Raw genomic sequence first — 20184 nt, 5'->3', positions numbered from 1 at the left:
GTCCCAGACCAGGGATCAAATCCACATTGGCAGGCGGATTCTTAACCACTGTGCCACAAGGGAAGTCCCTAGGTAGTGGTTTTAGAATATGCCCACAAACTCTTTGATATGCCTCCCTTCAAGAGATGGAACTTAATTCTCCTCCCCTTGAAAGTGTGGACTGGACTTAGTGACTCCTATCTAATGAACAGAACATGGCAGAAGTAACAGTGCGAGACTTTCAAGACAAAATCAGAAAAGGGTCTACGGCTTTCTCTTGCTATCTCTCAGATCACTCATTCTGGGAAAGTCAGCTGCCATATTATGAGGACACTCAAGCAGCTCTCTGATGTCCACGTGGCAAGGAATGCAGGCTTCCTGCCAACCATCAGCACTAACTTAACAGGCATGTGAGTGAGTCCCCTTGGAAGTAGATCCTCCAGCCCAAGCAAGCCTTTTAAATGACTGCATCCTCACTGACATCTTGACTGCAACCTCATGAGAGACCCTGAGCCCAGCTAAATCACTTCCGGATTCCTGACCCAAAGAAGTATGTATTATGTGAGATAGTAAATGCTTATCACTTTAAATTCCCCACTAAATTTGGGGAATAATGTGTTCCATAGCAAGAGATAACTAAAACAGGGGGTGAAGGAGAGAGGAATCAAAGACATTCTGAGTTGTGGGGCTTGAGCAACTGGATAGGTGACTACCATTTTACTAAGTAGGGACTGGGAGAGGAAAGGGGTTAGAAATCACAACGTTGATTTTAAGATGCCTTTTAGACATCAAGTGGAGATATCAGGTAGGTGTGGATTATAAGTCTCCAGGCTGGAGAAATAACTGAGAGTCCCTGGAGTGGAGCCAGTGGTTAAAGCCATGGACACCCAGGAAGAAAAGGTGAGGGGTCCTGGGACCAAGCCCTGGGAGTCTCCAAACTTTAGAGGTAGACAGAGGAGAAGGAATCAGACTAAGAAGGAGTGGCCAGCAAGATGGGAGGAAATCCAGAAGACAGTGGCCACTCAAAGCCAAAAGCAGAGAGAATTTCAAGAAGGAAAAAAGAGATGAGCTAAGGGATGAGCAGCAAAGCAAGAAGTTCAGAAAAGCGGCTCCTCCTGCGACAGCTGCTTCAAAGAAACGAGGCTTAATAGTAAGCACAGCAGTTACCATTGCTTGAGTGCCTACCAGATGCCTGGCACTTTAACAGATTTTCTTATTGAATCATCACAGTAGCTCCATCATTACTTCCATTTCACAGATGAGGGAACTGAGGGGCAGAGAGATTAAATAACTTGTTCAAGATCATACAGTTTGTGGAGTAGCAGAGGCCGAGTTGAAACTCAAGCATGTGGGACACCAAAGGCCAGAATCTTGACCACAAGAAATGGGCAAAATGCAAGGGGTCTGCTATTTTGTTTTTGTTTTCTTTTTGCATCTCACCATGAATAGGGTCTCTTAGGTTTTTTGTGCCAGGCCCTGGGGAAGCAAATGTGGGCCCAACAGGTGGATGTTCCCCAGAAAGTGAGCAAAGAAACAGTGAAGGGACAGAGGTGGGAAAGGCAGGACCAGGCGGGAGATCTGTGCCTTTTGACTTTAAAGGAGCAGCATGCAAATTATATTCAAAGCAATATGCAAGTGATATGTAAATTGCATTGCAAATGAGCATCTGTTCTTTTTGAGTCAACAGCTCAGGCACTTTTGAGTGAGCCCTCCCCAGCTTTCTCCCAGGGTTGCCCAGGGTCAAGATCCCTTGCAGGATCTATTAACTAAACTGAAGAAGTAGCACGTGCCTCCCCCAAGGCAAACTGGGCTCTGGACTGAAAGAAGAGGGCCGCCTACCACGTCCAGGTAAGTCATTTATTCACGCATTCACCTAACAAATACTTGTAAAGCACCTACTCTGCATAAAGTCCAGAGGCAGATGCAGTAGACAAGTAGAAGACTCATTATTTCCAGCTTCTGGGAACACATTCTGGTGGGGGGAATAAATAGATACAGTAAAGACTCTGGTATCATCTAGAGTCTAGACCAAGGTTTCTCACCCTCAGCACAATTGATGTATTGTACTGGGCAATTTTTTTTTAAGTGATTTTTATTTTTTATTTATATTTTAAAAATTAAAAAAAAAAGTTTGGCCGTGCCGCGTGGCATGGGGGAATCTCAGTTCCCTGACCAGGGATAGAACCCATCCCCCCTGAAGTGGAAGAGCCGAGTCCTAACCACTGGACCACCAGTGAAGTCCCTGGGCAATTCTTTATCGAGGGGGACTGTCCTGTGCATTATAGGATGTTTAGCAGCATCCCTGGTCTCTCTCTATCCTTTAGATGCCAATAGCACCCTCTCCCCAGTTGTGACAACCAAAAATGTCCCCAGACATTGCCAAATGTTCCCTGGGATTGGGGGGATCAAAATCACCCCAGCTGAGAACCACTGCTATGAGGTCTTTGAATGAGTCAACATATTCAGTAAGCTCAGGGTTCATCTTCAAGGACCCACGTTGTTCCATATTTTTGTATTTTAACCATGGTGAGGGCAGAAATCTCTCATCTAATTCCTTTCCACCAAGCATAACCTTCCCTTGATGCCCCAGGTCCCCACTCTGAGCATGAGTCCAGCCCCTGGAGATTCTTGAGGAGTAATCAAGGTCACCCCCAAACCAAATGGCCCCAGCCTTGAACCCTTCGGGCTTGCATGTCTGCTTTTAGCATCATTCTACCTCTCCTTCCCTTGTCATCAAGTTGTCACCTGTGGGACTGTCACTTACACTATCTCTGCCGGCCCCCATTCCCTTTGATTGGCAGCTTCCAGGAGTTAAGAAACTAGATTTTGCAGATCAGTGTTTTTCTAACTGTGCTCTGCCAGGTGCTGGGAGCCCTGCAGGGCCTCTCAGAAGCCCCTAGGGGATGGCAGGAGGGATTGGAAAGGTTTCCAAGGAGCAGAGCAGGCAGGTCTCCCTGGCCCTCCACCCCTGGCTTCCACCACAGCAGCTGGACTTTTCTCAGTTTTTTTCTTTCTGCTTCTGCATGATATCCTTCGGACCAAAAGTCCCAGGGGTAAAAAGCGTTTGCAAACTGCTGACCTAGATGGGGGGTATTGTGAGAGCGGAGCGCTGCCTAACATGTAAAATGTCTGTGCTTTGGTGTGCAGCTCGGTGGTGTCCATCGTGGTTGTTTGGAGGTCCTTTAAGCTTCTTTTCCAGCTTCTTATTAGCGGGTGGATGGTGGGGATGCCGACAGGAGGGCATCACTTTATGTAGCGGCCAAGCCCTCTATGTATGTGGGCAGGAGAGTGGACCAGAGAGGCAGACCAGGCCTCCAGGCTTCCATATCAGGTCAGGATGCCTCTTCCTGGGTCGTGGAGGCAGCACAAACCCCAGGAAATGAGGGCTCTAATCCCTTACCCGCCCCCAGGGAGCAAAACAGAGAGTAATCACACAGAAGTGGAGGCAGAAAGAACTGAGGCAAGACACCAGGAAGAACTTTCCAGTGCAGGCCCGGGAGAGGAGCCGTTGGGAGCAGCTGTAGAGCAGCCAGCTCTGGGGCAGTGGGGTGTCCCACTTGCAGGCTGAGGGATAATCGCGCGCACACACACACACACACACACACACACTCCTTCCTGGCCCCTGCCCCCAACCAGGGCTGAGTCCTGCACAGATAAACCTCCAGGCCCTGAAACTTGGCAAGGGGTGTGGGAGCAGGGTCTGGGGCCATGCCCCATCCTCCCTTCTCTAAGAAGCCCTTTCGATCAGAGCCTTGCAAGACTGCGGCAGAATGTGTGGGGATCTTGTTTCCGAGGGACTTAGGGGATGAAGCAGCCTCTCCCTCCCCTCCCCCCTACCTCCTGACCTCCAGGCCCCACTGAACCCTCAGGACACAGGCACAATCAGGCATTTCATGCCTCGCAAGGGTCAGAATGAAAGGCCTGTGTCTGTCTGCTCTCCCCTCCCCCTCTTCCATCTTCAGATTTTTCCATCTGCCCTAGAGCCAGAGCCTCATCTTTCTCCCTCCTCTCCCCCTCCTGCCCACTAAGTTCTTTACAAATATCTGGGAACAGAAGGGATTGCTGTCAATATTCTGCACTGCTTGCCGCTAACTCAGATCTCCAACGTGCCAGAGAGGGAAGGAAGATGCTGATGATTCTTCCCTGTCACTCACAGAAACCAGCCAGCTCAATGACACCCCAAGGTCACACAGCACCGGCCAGACCTGCTGTTCTCCCGCCCAGCTCCTCCCGCCCACTCTGTCCTCCTCCATGGTTTGCCCTGGGTATGGGGGAAACCAGATAAGAGGATGAGCTCCTCGCCACTTCCGCATGGAGCCAAACGGCTTCTCCCCACTGGAAAATCCCCAGACACTGATATTGACTGAGACCTGGAGGAGTCGCTGAACCTAAAAAGCAAGTTCACATCAGAGGTCAATGGCTGTGCCCCAAGAAGGGGGGGCTCTCTGTGCAGGCGGGGGCTGCGGAACTCTGATGTGTTCTCCCCACCCCCACCCTGATACTGACGTCTAGACCAGCAGCCAGGAACTGGCGTCACCATTCTCCTGTCCCCCAGACACTCGTCCCACCGCTACCACCCGTGAGCAACCATTCCGGGGCCTGACATTCTGTCAGCTTCACACCAGCTCCCAGGGCCCCAGCCAGGAGCGCTTCCTGGATAAAATATTAAACATGCAAATCTGAGACAGTGCCTTAACGAGCGACAGACTGCACGACCACAGCCTGGCAAAGGAGACGCACGCCGTCCGGGGGTGGGGGGGTGAGAAGTATATATAGATATAGACTTTGGATCTATCTGTGCAACGTGTGTATAAGGCAGAGAACAGCAGGGATGGAAAACTACAGCAGCAGCCTCCAGCTCGGGTGGCCTGAGGTCGGTAGGAGGCTGGTGGGGAGGGAGGGTCAGGAGGGAGGATCCCCAAAGCCCAGCTCAGAGTGGAGGATGACAAAAGCCCTTTGTGCTTGGATTCTGTGCAGAGGGGGCCAGAGACTCAGGGCAGGGGAACGAGCATTTGGTTTTGGAGAAGGAAGTTGGTTAGAGGCAAGGTCTCAGGGAGGAAGTAAGGAAAGGTGAGAGACAGAGGAGGCAGAGGCCTGGGGGGTCACGGGGAGAACACCTCAACTCCCATGTGGCCTTGGGCCTTCTTTAATATGGCACCCACACTGGCCCGGGGGGTCGTGGAGCTCATATAGCATTGGGTCAATGTGGTTCCACCTTGATCCAGATTGACATGAACTTGACAGTGGTGCTGCCCAGACTTTAATGTGCACATGCATCAAAGGTCTTGTTAAGGGCTTCCCTGGTGGTGCAGTGGTTGAGAGTCTGCCTGCCAATGCAGGGGACGCGGGTTCGAGCCCTGGTCTGGGAAGATCCCACATGCCGCGGAGCAACTGGGCCCGTGAGCCACAACTACTGAGCCTGCGCGTCTGGAGCCTGTGCTCCGTAACAAGAGAGGCGACGATAGTGAGAGGCCCGCGCACCGCGATGAAGAGTGGCCCCCGCTTGCCGCAACTAGAGAAAGCCCTTGCACAGAAACGAAGACCCAACACAGCTAAAAATAAATAAATAAATAATAAAAGTAAAGGAATTCCTTAAAAAAAAAAGAATATGGTAAAAATGATAGTTGGTATCATTTTAAAAAAAAAAGAAAAAGGTCTTGTTAACAATGCAGGTTCTGATTCAGAAGGTCTGGGTGGGGCCTGAGAGTTTGCATTTCCAACACGTCTCGGTGATGCCAGTGCTATTTGTCCACTGACCCCAAATGAGCAGACATGATCTACAAGGAATTAGAACATGGAGCTCACTTTGGCTCAGATGGACAAAGAACCCACAGGAGTCCTGAGGGGCCCAGGGTGCTGATGAAGAGGGTGTCTATCCATGGTGTCCAGCGGATCAAGGAATTAGAACCATATGACACCTGCCTGGGCCCAAGCTGACATGGAACTCCCAGCCCAGAGTGTCAGGGAGCCCACAGCAGCCCACACTAAGGCGCCCACAGGGCCTGGAGTTGACATGGAGCCCAGGAGGTCTTAAACTAACTAATATAGGGTCCACCTTGCTCCGGAGTATCATGGAGCCCACGAGGAATTCGATTGAAGTGGAGCCTGCTTTGGCCCAGAGTGAGATGGAATCCACAGTAGCCACAGGGGTCTGCACTGACTTGGAACCATAAAGGACTAAGGTGATGCCACATTGGTACCCAGGGTGACACGGAGCTCGCAAGGGCTTGGGCTGATGTGGCCCTGGAAACAAAGCCCCTGAGCTAAACAGGGCTGCGGGGGGGGCCCAGACAGAGCAGGGGGCTCTCCACAGCCTCTCCAGGATGCAGAAGGCGGGAAGGGAGGGGCCGAAGGAGGCAGCAGAGGGGAGGGGCAGGAGTCAAGGAGTGTGCCAGCTCTGGGGCTGCCATGAGCCTGCTTGCCGTGGGCTGGGTGGTACTTGGCTGGGCCCCGGGTTGGAAGGCGTTGGAGAGAAGGTGCTGCTGCCGCAGCAACGGCTCAGCTGGAAGAGGAAGTGGGAAGCTGGAGGAAGGGCAGGCACGGGGCCCTGACACGGGGGGCACGTCCTCGCTAGAAAGGCCTGGCATAGGGAAGGGCCCACTGCCCTCTCCAGGACCCTGGCATTCAGACTCCCTGCTCCCATTATACACGAGGACGTGGGGGTTATGGGCTTAGGGCTTAGGGATCCCAGATCAAGGAGTGGCTAGCAGGAGCAGACAAAAGAACATCTCCCTGGTTGGGGGGAACTCAGGTCCCAGAGGAGTAAGGATTCTCCCTTCCTGGGGTAAGAGACCCTTCCCATGCAGCCAGACCCCCAGGCAGGGTGCCCTGACACCTTTGTGTCCTTCCTCAGGGGAAAAAATGCAGGTCCCCAAAGACGCCCCAACCGTATCTGGAGACAGATGCCCTCCACCTTTTTCTTAACCAAATCTAACCCTCACTCTCCGATCTGATCACACATCCCTCAGCACTCTTCCCCACCCAGGTGAGGGGCTGCTCGGGGTCCACCTGCAGCTTCTCTTTATGCCCAGGTGGAGACAGAGGAGGACGGGATGGATGGAGGGCTGTTGCTATGGGATCTTGCTACAGCAGATCTGGTGGTATCAGGCAGGAGGAACGCCAGCCTTTTTAACAAGGTTTTAGAGACATTTTTCTTAACCAAAGCCCCAGACAGCTGGCTACTCCAGGCAACATCTGGCCCCCCCATCCCACCAGCCCCAGGCCAAGAGACCGAGAACATCTCCGCCCCTCTGCCTGCCTCCCCACCCCCATTCCTGGTCCCTGAGTGATAAGGTTCTCCACATCTCCCACTCCCTTCTTTGGCCCCCTCCCTCAAGGGCAGGTGTTCGGAAGAGGCTAGTGGGCTCCCAGGTCCAAGGGTATCTTTCCCTGCCCTCTCCACCTCTTCCACCCCTGCCCCCTTTCCCCGCTCAGCCTGTCACTGCTGGAGAATCAATCCCTAGCTCCACCCCCGCCTGCACGCTGACCTCATTTCTGCCTCGATGCAGAGGGGACACGTCCTTACACGCTCCTAGACGCAGAGCGGTGCGTGGCCCAGAGACGCATGCTCCACGCACTCAGGATAGCCTGACGCAGGAACTTCGGCGCTCATTCCCAAACACACTCAGACTCACGCGCACGCACGCGCAGTTCCGTAGATACATCCCCAACTCAGGAACCTGTCAGGGACCCACTCACAAACACACACACAGGACCAATGGACACATGTGGACAGACATACGGGCCCTCATAAGCCATAGACAATGCCCCACAGGGGCACCCCACTGTCTCCAGCTCCTGCTGCCAGGTCCTCTAGGCCAAAACAACACCAAAGGAGGCTCATGGCTGCCTCAGCCACGGGATCGGGCTCACTCCCAACCCAGGAATGTATCCTCAGTCTCCCCTCCTCTCTCCAGGGTGCCCACCTTTCAGAACTGTAGGTGAGTTATTTCCCTGTGACAGGACCCTATACCTCCATAGGAGGGACCAAAGGTGGGGGACACTCCACGTCTGTTTTCATGGCAACAAATAAGGTCCTGTGACCTCCGTCTGTGGCGATGACAGGAAGTGGGTAAGGCAACCCCACTGTGGGGCCGCTAGAATCTTAATCCCTCTCAGCTGTTCCTCTGTTAAAACAAATGCTGAATTGCACAGGTAGGGAAATGAAAGGCTTTGTAAATTGTCAAGCTCCATGCCATAAATGTAAGAGATCACTGTTTATTCGACCTGCTGATGTCTGTGCGGTGGGCAGAGGGAAGGTTCGGGCCACTGTCCGCCCTGCTTTTTCTGGGAGATCGCCCTGCCCACATCCCTCATATTTCAAAGACTCTGGCTCTTGACTCCTAGAAAGCCTCTCCGACCCAAGTCTTGCTGTCACCTTGAGCAGCCTCGGGGTCCCGGCAAAACCCAAAAGGTAGGCCACCTCCACTGGCCAACGTCCCCTCTTCCCAGGCCTCTGCCTCCCTGCTTCCACTGCAGCTGCTCTGTGCCCTCCTGACACCTTCACCGTCTCACACTTCTCAGTTTTCTACTGAGATCTTGCCCCGACCCCGCCTTCAACTTTGGTCCCCATCCAACCCCTGGATCCATCACGTCATACCCTCACTCTCGTGGTCCTGGACTTCCTCGGCCTGCAGTGGGAAGAACTCCCGCCCTGGGCCCACCCATGTGCCTGCTGCACTCCTGGACCCCAGCCCTAGAGGCTAAGCTCAGCTGGAAAAAGCCCCACACCCCAGAAGTTTGGTGCCTCCTCCAATTCCCAGTTTGCAACTGTCTCTGTATTGTTGGCAGATTCCTTCTGTCAGCTTGACTCTCTCTGATCTCCTCAATCTTCCAGCCAACTCTTCCCTGTCCCGCCCTGTACCCCTCAACCTAGTCCTGTTTCTCAGAGAAAATGGAAGCTCTCTAGAAAGTCCTCCCTCCTCTCCCACAGTTGCCAACGCGCCTTGAGTGTGTGTTTATGTTTGGGAACGCACATTTCCCGCCCCGTCCACCTAGCTCTGGGTCCCAGCCCCTCCCCCCCCCCCACAGAGGCCTAACTCCCTCACTCATCATTTTTCCAGCATCTTCAACCCCTCCCTCTCCCCCAGCTCCACTGCAATCAGGCTTGATCCTGAGTCCCCTTCTAGATCATTCCCCAACTCTTTCCTTTCCTTCGCATCCAACTTCCTCAAAAGAGATGCCTGCACTTGCTGAATCTACTTCTTTACCGCCCCGGTTCACGCATCTATCCCCCGGCCCACCCCCCCACCACTGCCCTTGAAGGGCCATTAGAGTCGCCAGTCACCTCCTAGTTGCCAAGGCTGGTGGATGTTCTTCATCCCGTATTTTATCTGATCCTTGTGCAACATTCAACACGGTTCCCCACTTTCTCCTTCTTGATACACTCTCCCCCCTTGGTTCTCGTGTTAGTTAGGATAAGTGATATTGTATTCATTAGGCCAACTTTTTATTTCATTGTATTTTAATTTGATGTTGTACTAGTTAGGTTAATAACTTTTATTAGGCTAATTAGTTACATTAGTTGGGTTAGGCTAAATTGTATTAGCTTAGTTAAGTTGTATTAGTTAGGCTAAACTCCAGTAACAGAGAGATCCAAAGAAGACAGCTGCTCGAAGAATGTAAAGTTTCTTACATTCCAGGTCCATGAGGAACTCCCCTGCAGTCATTCGGAGACCCAGGTTCCCTCCGTGGTGTTGCTGCACTGCCCCCTAGGGCTTATCGGTGACTCAAGACCAAAGATAGGGGACTGCCCTGTGGGGCTCCAGCCTCGGGAAGGGGAAAGGGAGTGTACAGAGGATTTACCTAGGGTCTTAAAGCCCAGGCGGAGAAGGGCTCACACCACTTCCCCTTGGCCTCCCACTGGTGGGGATGAAATCACATGCCCACACCTGGCAGCGGGGAGCTAGCTGGGAAGCGAGTCCACCTGGGCAGCCACTGGAGCGCAGACATGGATGGACGACCAGCAGGGGTCGCCAGAGTTTCGATGGCGTCTCTCCCACCTCCTGGCCCTTCCTCTCATCTTTTTTTTTTTTTTTAAGGAATTCCTTTATTTTTATTATTTATTTATTTATTTATTTATTTTTGGCTGTGTTGGGTCTTCGTTTCTGTACAAGGGCTTTCTCTAGTTGTGGCAAGCGGGGGCCACTCTTCATCGCGGTGCGCGGGCCTCTCACTATCGCGGCCTCTCTTGTTGTGGAGCACAAGCTCCAGATGCGCAGGCTCAGTAGTTGTGGCTCACGGGCCCAGTTGCTCCTTGGCATGTGGGATCTTCCCAGACCAGGGCTCGAACCCGTGTCCCCTGCATTAGCAGGCAGATTCTCAACCACTGCGCCACCAGGGAAGCCCTCTTCCTCTCATCTTAATGTCCCTCAGGGTTCTATTCTTGGATCTCTTCCCACTGGACACACATTCCCTGATCATTCTTGTCCAGTCATATGCTGATGACTCCAAACATTTCTATCCCCAGCCCAAATCTCCCTCTTGAACAGCAGACCCACCTGGATACCAGGGCCAAAAGCTGGATTCAAGCTAGACTCCTCCCTGCCCTCACCCCACACTCCACCCCTCACCAAGGCCTGGCAATTCTGCTTTATAAAGGCCTCTCCTCTCCTTCTCCCTGCAGATTCCCTCATTTTTTCTCACAGCCTCCAAACTCATCTCCCTGCCTCCGCCCACCCCACAATACTTCACACCATCCTCCAGTGACACATGGGGCTTCAAGGTCCAATCCTGAGCCCTCCTCTCTTCCCACTTTATAGTCTTTCCCTGAGCCCCACATCCAGCCTCCCAACCTCCATTCCCAAGGACGCCCAGGTGACTCACACGAGTACATCTCTGGCCCTCCCCGCTTCTCTGAGTACCAGACATATCCACTTGGACGCCTCAAGGGCATCTTGGACTCTACATGCCCAAGTCGGAGCTCAGGATGTTCCCCCTGCTCCCACCCAGCACAGTGTTTCCTGTCTCATTGCCAATCCAGGTCTAAAGCCAGAGTCCCAAGACTTGCTCCCTTATCCCCCAGATCTAACCCTCACTACATCCGGTCAATTGTACCTGCGTCCACTTCACTCCACATCCACATCCCCCCACCCCACCGCATCCATCCTCCCAGCCAGGCCACCATCACCTCTTGCCTGGACTCTGACAGTAGCCTCCCCACCAATCTCCCTACATCTGCCTTTGTCCCCATCGTCCACACGGATGCCACAGAGATCCTTTCCAAATGCCACAAATCTGATTGTCGCAGCCTTACTTAAAACCCATCTCTGTCTTCCAGTGTTGTCAGGACGGGCCCTGATCCTTACCTTGGCCTACGAGACCATACAGGACCTGGCCCCACCCTGCCTCTGTGCAGTCTCTCCTCTGACTGGGCTCCGGCCACACTCGGTTCTTTGCTGTGCCTCCCTCTCTCCAGCCCCGGGACCATCATCCACGCTGTCCCATCTGCCGGGAACACTCTTCCTCCCCTCTCCTTGTTGTTAACTCGTAGCCATCATTCCAAGCTCATCTCAAGGATCATTTCCCCAGAGAAGCCTCTTCTGCTCTCCCTGACCAGGGTGAACCCTTCTGGCCCAGCCCCCGGCCCCTTACACTCGTCTCCTTCACAACACTTGTCTCAGCTGCATGAGATTATTATTATTGACGATGATCGGTCCCACACACGCTGGAAGAGGGCCAGGACCCTGCCTGATCTGCTCACCATTGTCCTCATCTCTTGTTACGCGCGCCCTGTGCTCCAGGCAATATGATCTGTTCAAGAGGCCCACTCACTCAAGCCACAGATTCCTCCCTACCCTTCAAGCCTCCACTCACGTGTCTCCTCCTCTGGGAAGTCCTCCCTGACTTGCTCCACTGTCCCCTCAGTCGCAAAGATCTCCATCTCCACGCCGGTCATGCTGTCCTGTGACTGCTTGCTCACTTGTCTCTTTCCCGTACTAAGCTGTGAGCTTTGGGGAGAGAAATATGTGGGTTTTGTCATTTCTTATCTCTAGCCCTTAGCCCATTGTCCAGAACAGTTAATGCCTGAGTAAATGTTAGCTCTCTTCACTGCCCCTCCCAATTCCTTTAAAACGGTGCCTCACAGCTTGATACTTAAAGCTAAAAACTGGAAATGACCCAAACATCCATCAACAGAATACATCAACTGTAGAATATTCATACAGTGAAACACTACTACACGGCAATGAAAAGAATAACACACAACAGCATGATGAAGCCAACATGCATAAGGTTGAACAAAAGAAGCCAGAACCAAAAAGTACCTTCCATGTCTAGGAAGGTCAAAAACAGGCAAAATAAATCTGTAGTGACAGAGGCAGCGCGGTGGTTATCTCAGGGGGTGGCGGGGGATTGACTGGGAGCGGGCCTGGCGAAGCTTCCCAGAGGGCTGCAAACATTGCTCACCTAGACCTGGGTGGTGCTCACACAGCTATGTCCATGTGTAAATGTTAATCAAGCTGGATTTTTTGTGTGCTTTAAAGTAGATAATTTTCCCTTTATTTTTTTTAAGTGCTATAATTTTGCAACAAATTATGGATAACAGACCTCTTGTGTCTCAGAGTCACTTCCTGCTACCGAGTCCCCTGATTTTAGGAGATGATAACTGAAGCCCAGAGAGGGTAAACCACTCAGGTGGAGTTGCCCAGCACGTCTGTGGAAAGCCCACATCCTAAGGAGGGGACTGCCCATGCAACTAAAGGCTCTTCAGGGGCAGGCTCTGTGTCTTTGTGTTTCTGGCACAGAGCTCTGTGGTCTCCAACTATTGGTGGGGGCTACCCCCAGTCTGTAACTTGTTGCTACTGGGGTGGTGAAACATGGCAGCAGTGTGGTCATTAAGAGCACAAACTCTAAGGGCACAATTCTGTAACTGTGTGGACTTAACCTCTTTGTACCTCAGTTTCCTCATCTGCAAAATGGGGATTATAATAGTACCTACTTCATCATGTTCTACGGATTAGATGAGTGACTAAACATAAAGCCCTTAGAACAGTGCCTGGCCCCAAGCCATGTAAGTGTTTGCTGTGATAACCTCTATTAGGGGAAAACCCAGGCAGACAGTCCAGAGTTAAACTCTGCTCTGCCACTGGCTGTGCCACCTCAGGCAAGTTGATTAACCTCTCTGAGCCTCCATTTCCTCATCTATTAAACAGAGCTAATAATACCTTTCTTTTGTTATAAAAGCAAAATAATGCATGCAAAGCCCCCGGCTAAGTTCCTTGTGTGCAGGGACCATGTCTCACACATCCCTCTTCCCAAGCCCCAGCACTGGGAGGTGCTCAATGGCCTGTAAGAATTATGCCTTCCCCACCCACCCTTGTCCGGTGTCCATCCTCCTTCTGGTGCTAGCAGACAGCTGCATCTAGCGGACAACTCTGTAACTGCATGCTGGCCAAGTTCCACTCTCCAAGCTGGGTGCAGTCCTTTAAATAAGCCTTTTAAAATAGGCACTCTGCATTGGACAAGTATTCGTTAGGTGCCTGCTGTGTATAGGACATGGATCCAGGACCTAAATAAAATGAAACAAGAGATACAAGATGACTGCAGAGGGGTGCAAGAAAAAAATCACAAACAATTATAACTGTATCATCAATACCCTACTTTTTTATCTTAAAGAAAATACATAGGGGGACTTGACACACTGAACAGTGTCTTCTCGGGAAGTTTTTGTTTGTTTGTTTGTTTGTTTTAACATCTTTATTGGAGCATAATTGCAGGAAGTTTTTACAATTGCAGGAATGATTTCCAAGTGGCCATTTCATGTCAATGACTCTCAGTTAAGGCCAAAGGAATGAAATGAAAGCTTAGGTCAGAAAGGTGATTCCCTTAGGATAGCCGGACTAGCTTCCCAGGTTCTTCATGGAGAGGAGGACTGGGGGTGTCCAAAGTCCATATTCTTCCACCACACTTTACTACCCCTCCCCCAGACATAAGAGAGAAGAGGGTCTAGCGGTGGCACAGATCACATCCAACTGGGGGGAATCAAAGAAGACTTCATGGAGGAGATTGCATCTCACATGGGGAATGAAGGTAGAGAAAGAGTGGGTGGCTGGGGCAGGAAGGGCGTTCCAGTGTGATGGATCATACAGTGTACAAAGTGAAGTAACGGGGAAAGCCTGGACAGGAGAGTTAGGGCCAAATCATAGAGGGCCCCAAAGGACAGGCCAAGGAGGCTGCATTTAATAGAATCAAGGGACCCACTGAGTAAGAAGGTAACCTAATCCGAGGAGGTCAGAGAAAAATCTGAGATCCAGAAACTAGTTAGGTGGCTACTGCAAGAGTCCAGACCACACCTGTGGGAGTTGCACCATGATGGAGACAATAAGAGATACTGAACATGGACTTGACCAGGAAGGGACTGATGTGAGCAGGGGGTGGAGACAATGAGCTGGGTCTTCAACAGGGAGAGTGTGAGTTGCCAGCGCCCACAGGAGACCTGGCACCAAAGCTCAGGAGAGGGGCTGGGCTGGAGGGAGAGGAGGCAGGTACCTATGCCTGTGATTTGGGAGTCACTTACCTATGCCTGTGCCAGCTGAAGATTTGGAAGAAGACAAAAGAAATCACGTGGGGAGACATGGGGGCAGAGGGTAGATGTCACCTGGACATCATCAGTCTGCCTCTTTTTAAAGCTTCCTAGGGACAGAGGAAGCTGAGGAGGCACAGAAGACAGAGGGAACTTTGGAGAGAGAAAACCAGGAGACCCTGGTGCACGTCCAGCAGCGTCACAGGTCATGGAGTGATTCAGGGGTCAGGGAGGCCGGGAGGCAACCACTGGATTTGTGGTTGAGGGTTGTCATGGGTGACCCTGGAAAGAGCAGTTTCAGTTTCGGGGGCAGAAGTCAAGCCACAAAGATTTAAAAGGCAAGAGGCAGAGGGTGTGGGGCAACTGAGGATCCCAGGAGGAGGGAGGTGACGGTGAGCAGAGCTGGATTAGGAGGAGGCAGGCGAGGTACCTTGGGAACAAAACTTAAGGAGGTTCTCCCTCTCAGGGTCTTGCAGGTGGTCCTGATGAGGAGGGGCAGACACCTGGTCCCAGAGCTGTTGAGAGAGAGAGACCCTCTGAGACTAAAGGAACTGAGATAACCCAGGAAGGGAACTTAGAGACCCAGACAGAAGCTAAGACACTTCGACCTCCACGTCTAGGCAAAAACACAGTGGCCAGTGGTAGAGCCTCGGAGGACATGAAGGCTGGGGGAGGGGAGGGATGGAAAGAGGATGTACCGATAATCTGGGAGCAGGGGCAGGGGACTCCAAGAGAAACACAGAGAGCGAGTGGAGGAAACCAGGGAGGGAGGGAGAGCTTCCTCGGGACCCTCCTGGGGAGATTCTCCCCACCCCGCCTCAGTAAGTGTTAGGAGGAGGGAGAGTCCCAGCATCCTTGTGTCAGCCTGAGGAAAGCAAGGGGTCCAACTCTGCCTTTCCCCAGGCTGCTCCAACTCAGGGAGGCTTGTGGTCCCAGCCCAAGAAGGTCTGTACCCCACACCGACCCAGCACACCACACACAGTACATGCTTCCTTCCTCCAGGAAGCCTGAGCAAGTTTTTCCATCCTGGGACTTAGTTTCTGTAGTGAGCTGAATGGTGGCATCCAAAAAGATAAGTCCCCGCCCTAACTCCACTGCCCCCAGAACCTGTGAATGTGACCTTATTTGGAGAAAGGGTCTTTGCAGATGTAATTTAATTAAGGTTGTCATGATGAGATCATCTTGGATTATCCAGGTGGGCCCTAAATCCAATGACAAATGTCCTTATAAGAGACAGAAGAGGGGAAGGCCACGTGAAGATGGAAGCAGAGATTGGAGTAAGGCGGCCACAACCCAAGAAACACCTGGAGCCGCCAGAAGCTGGAGGAGGCGAGGGATTCTCCCCTAGAGCCTCTGGGGGGAGCACAGCCCTGCAGTCACCTTGATTTCGGACTTCTAGCCTTTAGAATTGTGAGAGAATAAATTTCTATTGTTTCAAGCCACCAAGGTTTTGGCAATTTGTTGTGGCAGCCCTAGGAGGCTAATATAGTACCCTATTCTGTAAAATGACTAGAAAGATTCTAGGGATGCTTCCAGCCCTAAGATTCTCCAAATTAAACCATTCAGCAAGGAGAGGAGTTCCAGGTCTGGCCAAAAGGTGTGTTTTTTAACTCACTGCCCGGCCCCCTTCCAGGTTGAGGATTAATACTTTGACTTGAAGGAGGAGGAAAGCCAAAGGAACGGCATCCCCTCCCACTCCTCAGAGAAGAAGGAAGAGTCCCAAAAGGGTATTTCATGACCCACCACTCCTCTCCTTCGCCCAGAGCTCACGCCACCCCGCCCAGGCTGGTCGAATGGGCCCAAACTGACCTGACTAAAAGCAAGGAGCTCTTTAAAAGCAGGAGTCGGCCTTTCTGAATTTCTCCTTGCAAACCTCGCCCCCTCTTCACAGCGCCTCTCTCCCCACCCCTCACATTTGCGTTCTTCCTTGACCTTCCCCATTCTTGGGGGGCAAGATAAGATGGATACCCCTGAAGCACAGGAATGGAAGGCACTCCCCCACCCTCCTCCCTCCTCCCCACAACACAGCTGGAGGGGGAGGGGAGGTCAGCAGGGTTCATAAAGGCCAGATGTTGAGGAGAAAGAGAGCAGTGCCCGACCCACACCCACCCACCCACCCCACCCCCACCCCCACCCCCAGCAAAAGAAAAATTAAAAGAGACAGCTTTTAAAACAAACAAAACTTTTGTGGTCCAAAACAATTTTTCTCGAGAATCTGCTCTATGCAAACATTAACAACTTTTTACAAAGCATTTTCACAGAAAAGGAGACAAGTCCTTCCCCAGTATCATATGTGGGAATTGTTCCTCCCTTGTCCCGTCTTGGGGGAAAAGGGGGCGATATTCACTAGTGTGGGCAGAAGGGTCACTGGGTCCCTCAGTTGTTGGGAAGATCGGCAACCCCCAGGTTCCCCTCACACCTAAACTTGGAATTTCCCTAAGAGCTAAACTCCCCAGACCTCACCTGGGTGGAGGAGAAAGCAATTCCACTCCCCTCTGACTCACTCCCCTCCCCCAGGAAAACAGAACTTCTGACCTCAAAACTAATCCCCTGGCCCTGCCCCTTTCGGATCCATCAGGTCCCTGACAACTCCCGAAATGCCTGAAGTTGGGTGGGGGGAGGATGCTAAAGGTCCCTCAGCCCAGTTCCCATCCAAACCCAAACTTTGCCCCTTCAAAACCCACTGGACCTTGTGGTTAGGCCAAGAGCCCTTTCATTTACCCCCTCCACAAAGAGCAGCTTGTCTTCTTTCTAGCCTTGAAGGGGTCTCAGTTTGGGTGTTCAAAGAATGGACCCAGGCCTGCCCTCTACCTCCACACCCTCCATCCTTAAACCGGTGGCGAGGACCTGGAAAGGCAACTTGTTTGGTCTGATTTTATTGATTTCTTCCACCTTCCATTACTTTCCCTGGGATGGTCTCTGGCCCCTTCCCCAGACAAAGTCTGCACTTTTGAAGGGGAGGAGGTCCCTCAGCCCTGTGCCTCCTAATATGAGGAGTAAACTGGCGGAGGGGGCTGACTTATGGGGGGGAGTCCTCTTTTACCCATCAGACCTTATAACCTGAAAGCAAACGGGGAATACTGAAGAGGCGAACCCCAAAACTGGACAAAGGGGAAAGGTTGGTGGCTGAGAATGAAGATCTCGGTAACTAGGGGTCACTTGACTTGGGGGTCCCTAGGCAAAGAACCGGAAGGAGGTGACCTCCCCCTTGCCTAAGCTGCTCCCTCCCCCAAGAAGGCTGCAGTGGTGCCCGGAGACTAGGGAAGGCCCGAGGGGAGTGAAGGGTTAAAGGCCTGGATGGTGCGGGTGGGGGATGCCCCCGGGAGCTGCCAATCACCTCCCCACCCCCACCAGGGCCCCCCCACCCCAATCCCCAGGCTCGACCACAGAAACAACCGGTTTGTCCATCACCAAGGTCTCTCTCCCTCTTTTTTTTTCCTTGTCTTTGAGCTGTAGCCTCCTCGGCTCCCCCTGGGTTGAAGGCCCTGCCCCCAGAGATCCGAGATGGAAGAGGCGAGGGATTGGAATCTATGTCTTTAAGCCTTTTTCGATTAAGCCTTCTCCTGACTCCAGCCCTTGGTTCGTCTCCAAAGGATGAGGGGGAGGGGGTGTCACCCCAACCAGTTAGGTGCTTGAAGATCACTGTCATCTGAGGTCCCTCTGACCACAGCCCATAAAACCTGAAGAGGACAGGCAAAGGTGAGAAATGAGGCTCTGTCCTCGAGCCCGCAGTTTGGCTGTGGCCCCCACTTTTCCCCTTTGGCAGAAGAGGTCTCACGCTCAGAGCTGCTCCAGGTTGATCCCCCAGAATTTGAGGCCGGGGGGCTCAGGGACAGCGGGACCCCCAATCTGCCACCTCCACAGCGGGTGGGCAGGCGGGGGCTTAGAGTCTCCCTGGAGACGAAGCGAGGATGCCGGCCCTAAGTCTCCGTCCTCCCCCACCACCAGGGCCGGGGGGCAGGGGAAGCAGTCGAGGAGGCTGAAGGTGCTCGTGGTGGGGAGCGTAGGTGCAGGACGGCGGGGCTGTGCGCTGCGTTGGGGGGGCGTCGGCCGCCGGCGTTTCTTGGCGGCTCCCCGGGAGGGCCCTTTGGCTGGGGGCCGCTCGGGCCCCCGGCGCAAACTCGGAGTGTCGAGGGCGAAGCCCTTCGCGTAACACCAAAGTTTCGAGCGGCGGATCAGACGATCGAAATGTTCCTGGCGGAGATCTCCGGGCGCCGCCGGAGCTTCGCTGGCCGTCGAGGGGCTGGCGGCCGTTGCCTCGGGGGCGGCCTTCTGGGTGTTTCCATCGACTGCGGCAGTCTGGCTCGGCGGGGGCGGCTCCGGCGCTGTCCCGGGCCCCGCGGGCTCAGAGGAGAGGCCCGCAGGTGGCGGCGGAGGCCGGGAACCCGGTTCCTGATGCGGGCTGGCGGCGGGGCCAGGCTGGGAGTCGAGACCCGGGGCTGGCCTAGGCGGAGCCGAGACGGAGCTGGTCGGAGATTCCCGAGGGCGCCGGGGCGCCGGGCAGCGGCCGGGAGGTACGCCGGAGCGAGCGCCGAAGTGCGGGAAACTGCCTCCGCCCTCTTCCTCCTCGCCGCGGCCCCGGCACACAGCGGCGTCGGCATCCTGGCTGGCCGGGGAGTTGGGATCGCTGTACCGCCCGGCCTGTCCCGCGAGGTGCTTCAGGCCATCCGGGGCCCAGCCGCCGGTGCACAGGGGGGCATGAGGGCCCAGCAGCACCGGGGCCCGCGGCGCCAGCTCCCCAGGCCCCAGGCCCAGAGAGGACGCGCGGGGTTTGGCAAGGGCGCAGAAGGCAAGGGCACGCAGGCACAGCGGAGAGAACTCCTGGGTCCCCCGACGCGTCTTCCGGGGTGTGGGGGAGCAGGGCGACCCTCGCGGGGACGCCGGCACTGCGAGGCGGGGAGCGGGGCACAAAGTCTCCATGGAACCACCCGGGGGGGTGCCCACTGCGGGGGCCCTGGTCCCAGCGGCGGGATGCCCTGGCTGCCCGAAGAGCCTACGGGCGAGGGGAACATCGCCCCCCCCTCGACGGGGAGATCTCTGCTCACGGGCGCCCCCGGCCCGCACCCCTGGGCCGCGGAGCTCCGGCTCCCTCTTCGATCTCGTCACGCGGCCCTCTTGGCGGCCGGACTCCTGGGTCCCTGCGAGTCCCGGCGCGGTCGGCCGCCCTTCCTGCCGCCGCGATCCCTGTGCAGCCCAGGCGGGAGCGCCTCTTGAGTTGCCCAGAGCGCAGAGGCTGGGGAAACAAAGCGGCCGGCGGCCGCGGGAGGCGGGAAGGACCCCGGGCCCGGCACCCGGTGCCCGGGCCCAGGCGGCAGGGAGGGCGCCTTCCGCCCGCTCGGCTTCTTTCTTCCCCGCTGGCTCCCGGAGACCGCGTTATAGAGAACTGCCCCCTCGCTGCCCCAATACCAGCGCCGGGGCCGCGAGCCCGCCGCTGATTGGGCGGCACTGCCAGTGACGTTAGCCCGGACCCCACCCCTCCAGCGGCACCGCCCCCGTCCCCATTCCGCACACAGACACACACACGTGGACCCGGCGCGGCGGCGGCTGGGAGGGAGGAAAGGAGGGTGAGAGCGCGGGTGGGATCGCGACTGGCGAAACGCGCCACTGCACGTGGCGCGGTGGCGTCCTGGTGTTCAGTCGCCGCAAAGCACTTCATTTTTTCCTTAGCAGTCATGGTTTTCGCA

General features: G+C 54.2%; 1 protein-coding gene and 1 pseudogene across 1 annotated transcript; one reads left to right on the top strand and one right to left on the bottom strand.

Annotated features, from left to right (window-relative positions):
- LOC130705831 (40S ribosomal protein S19-like) overlaps positions 1–11237 on the top strand; it is a 32916-nt pseudogene extending 21679 nt beyond the window's left edge.
- A 5452-nt stretch (positions 11238–16689) lies between these two features.
- Positions 16690–19866, bottom strand: EPOP (elongin BC and polycomb repressive complex 2 associated protein). The gene has a single exon (XM_028165303.2). It carries the CDS (start codon positions 19418–19420, stop codon positions 18281–18283), a length of 1140 nt encoding a protein of 379 aa, XP_028021104.2. The 5' UTR covers positions 19421–19866; the 3' UTR covers positions 16690–18280.
- Positions 19867–20184: the final 318 nt, after the last annotated feature.

The sequence above is a fragment of the Balaenoptera acutorostrata genome, chromosome 20, assembly GCF_949987535.1.
Source record: "Balaenoptera acutorostrata chromosome 20, mBalAcu1.1, whole genome shotgun sequence".
Taxonomy (NCBI): domain Eukaryota; kingdom Metazoa; phylum Chordata; class Mammalia; order Artiodactyla; family Balaenopteridae; genus Balaenoptera; species Balaenoptera acutorostrata.
The sequence above is the reverse complement of the archived record's forward strand: the minus strand, read 5'-3'. Positions and strand labels throughout refer to the sequence as shown.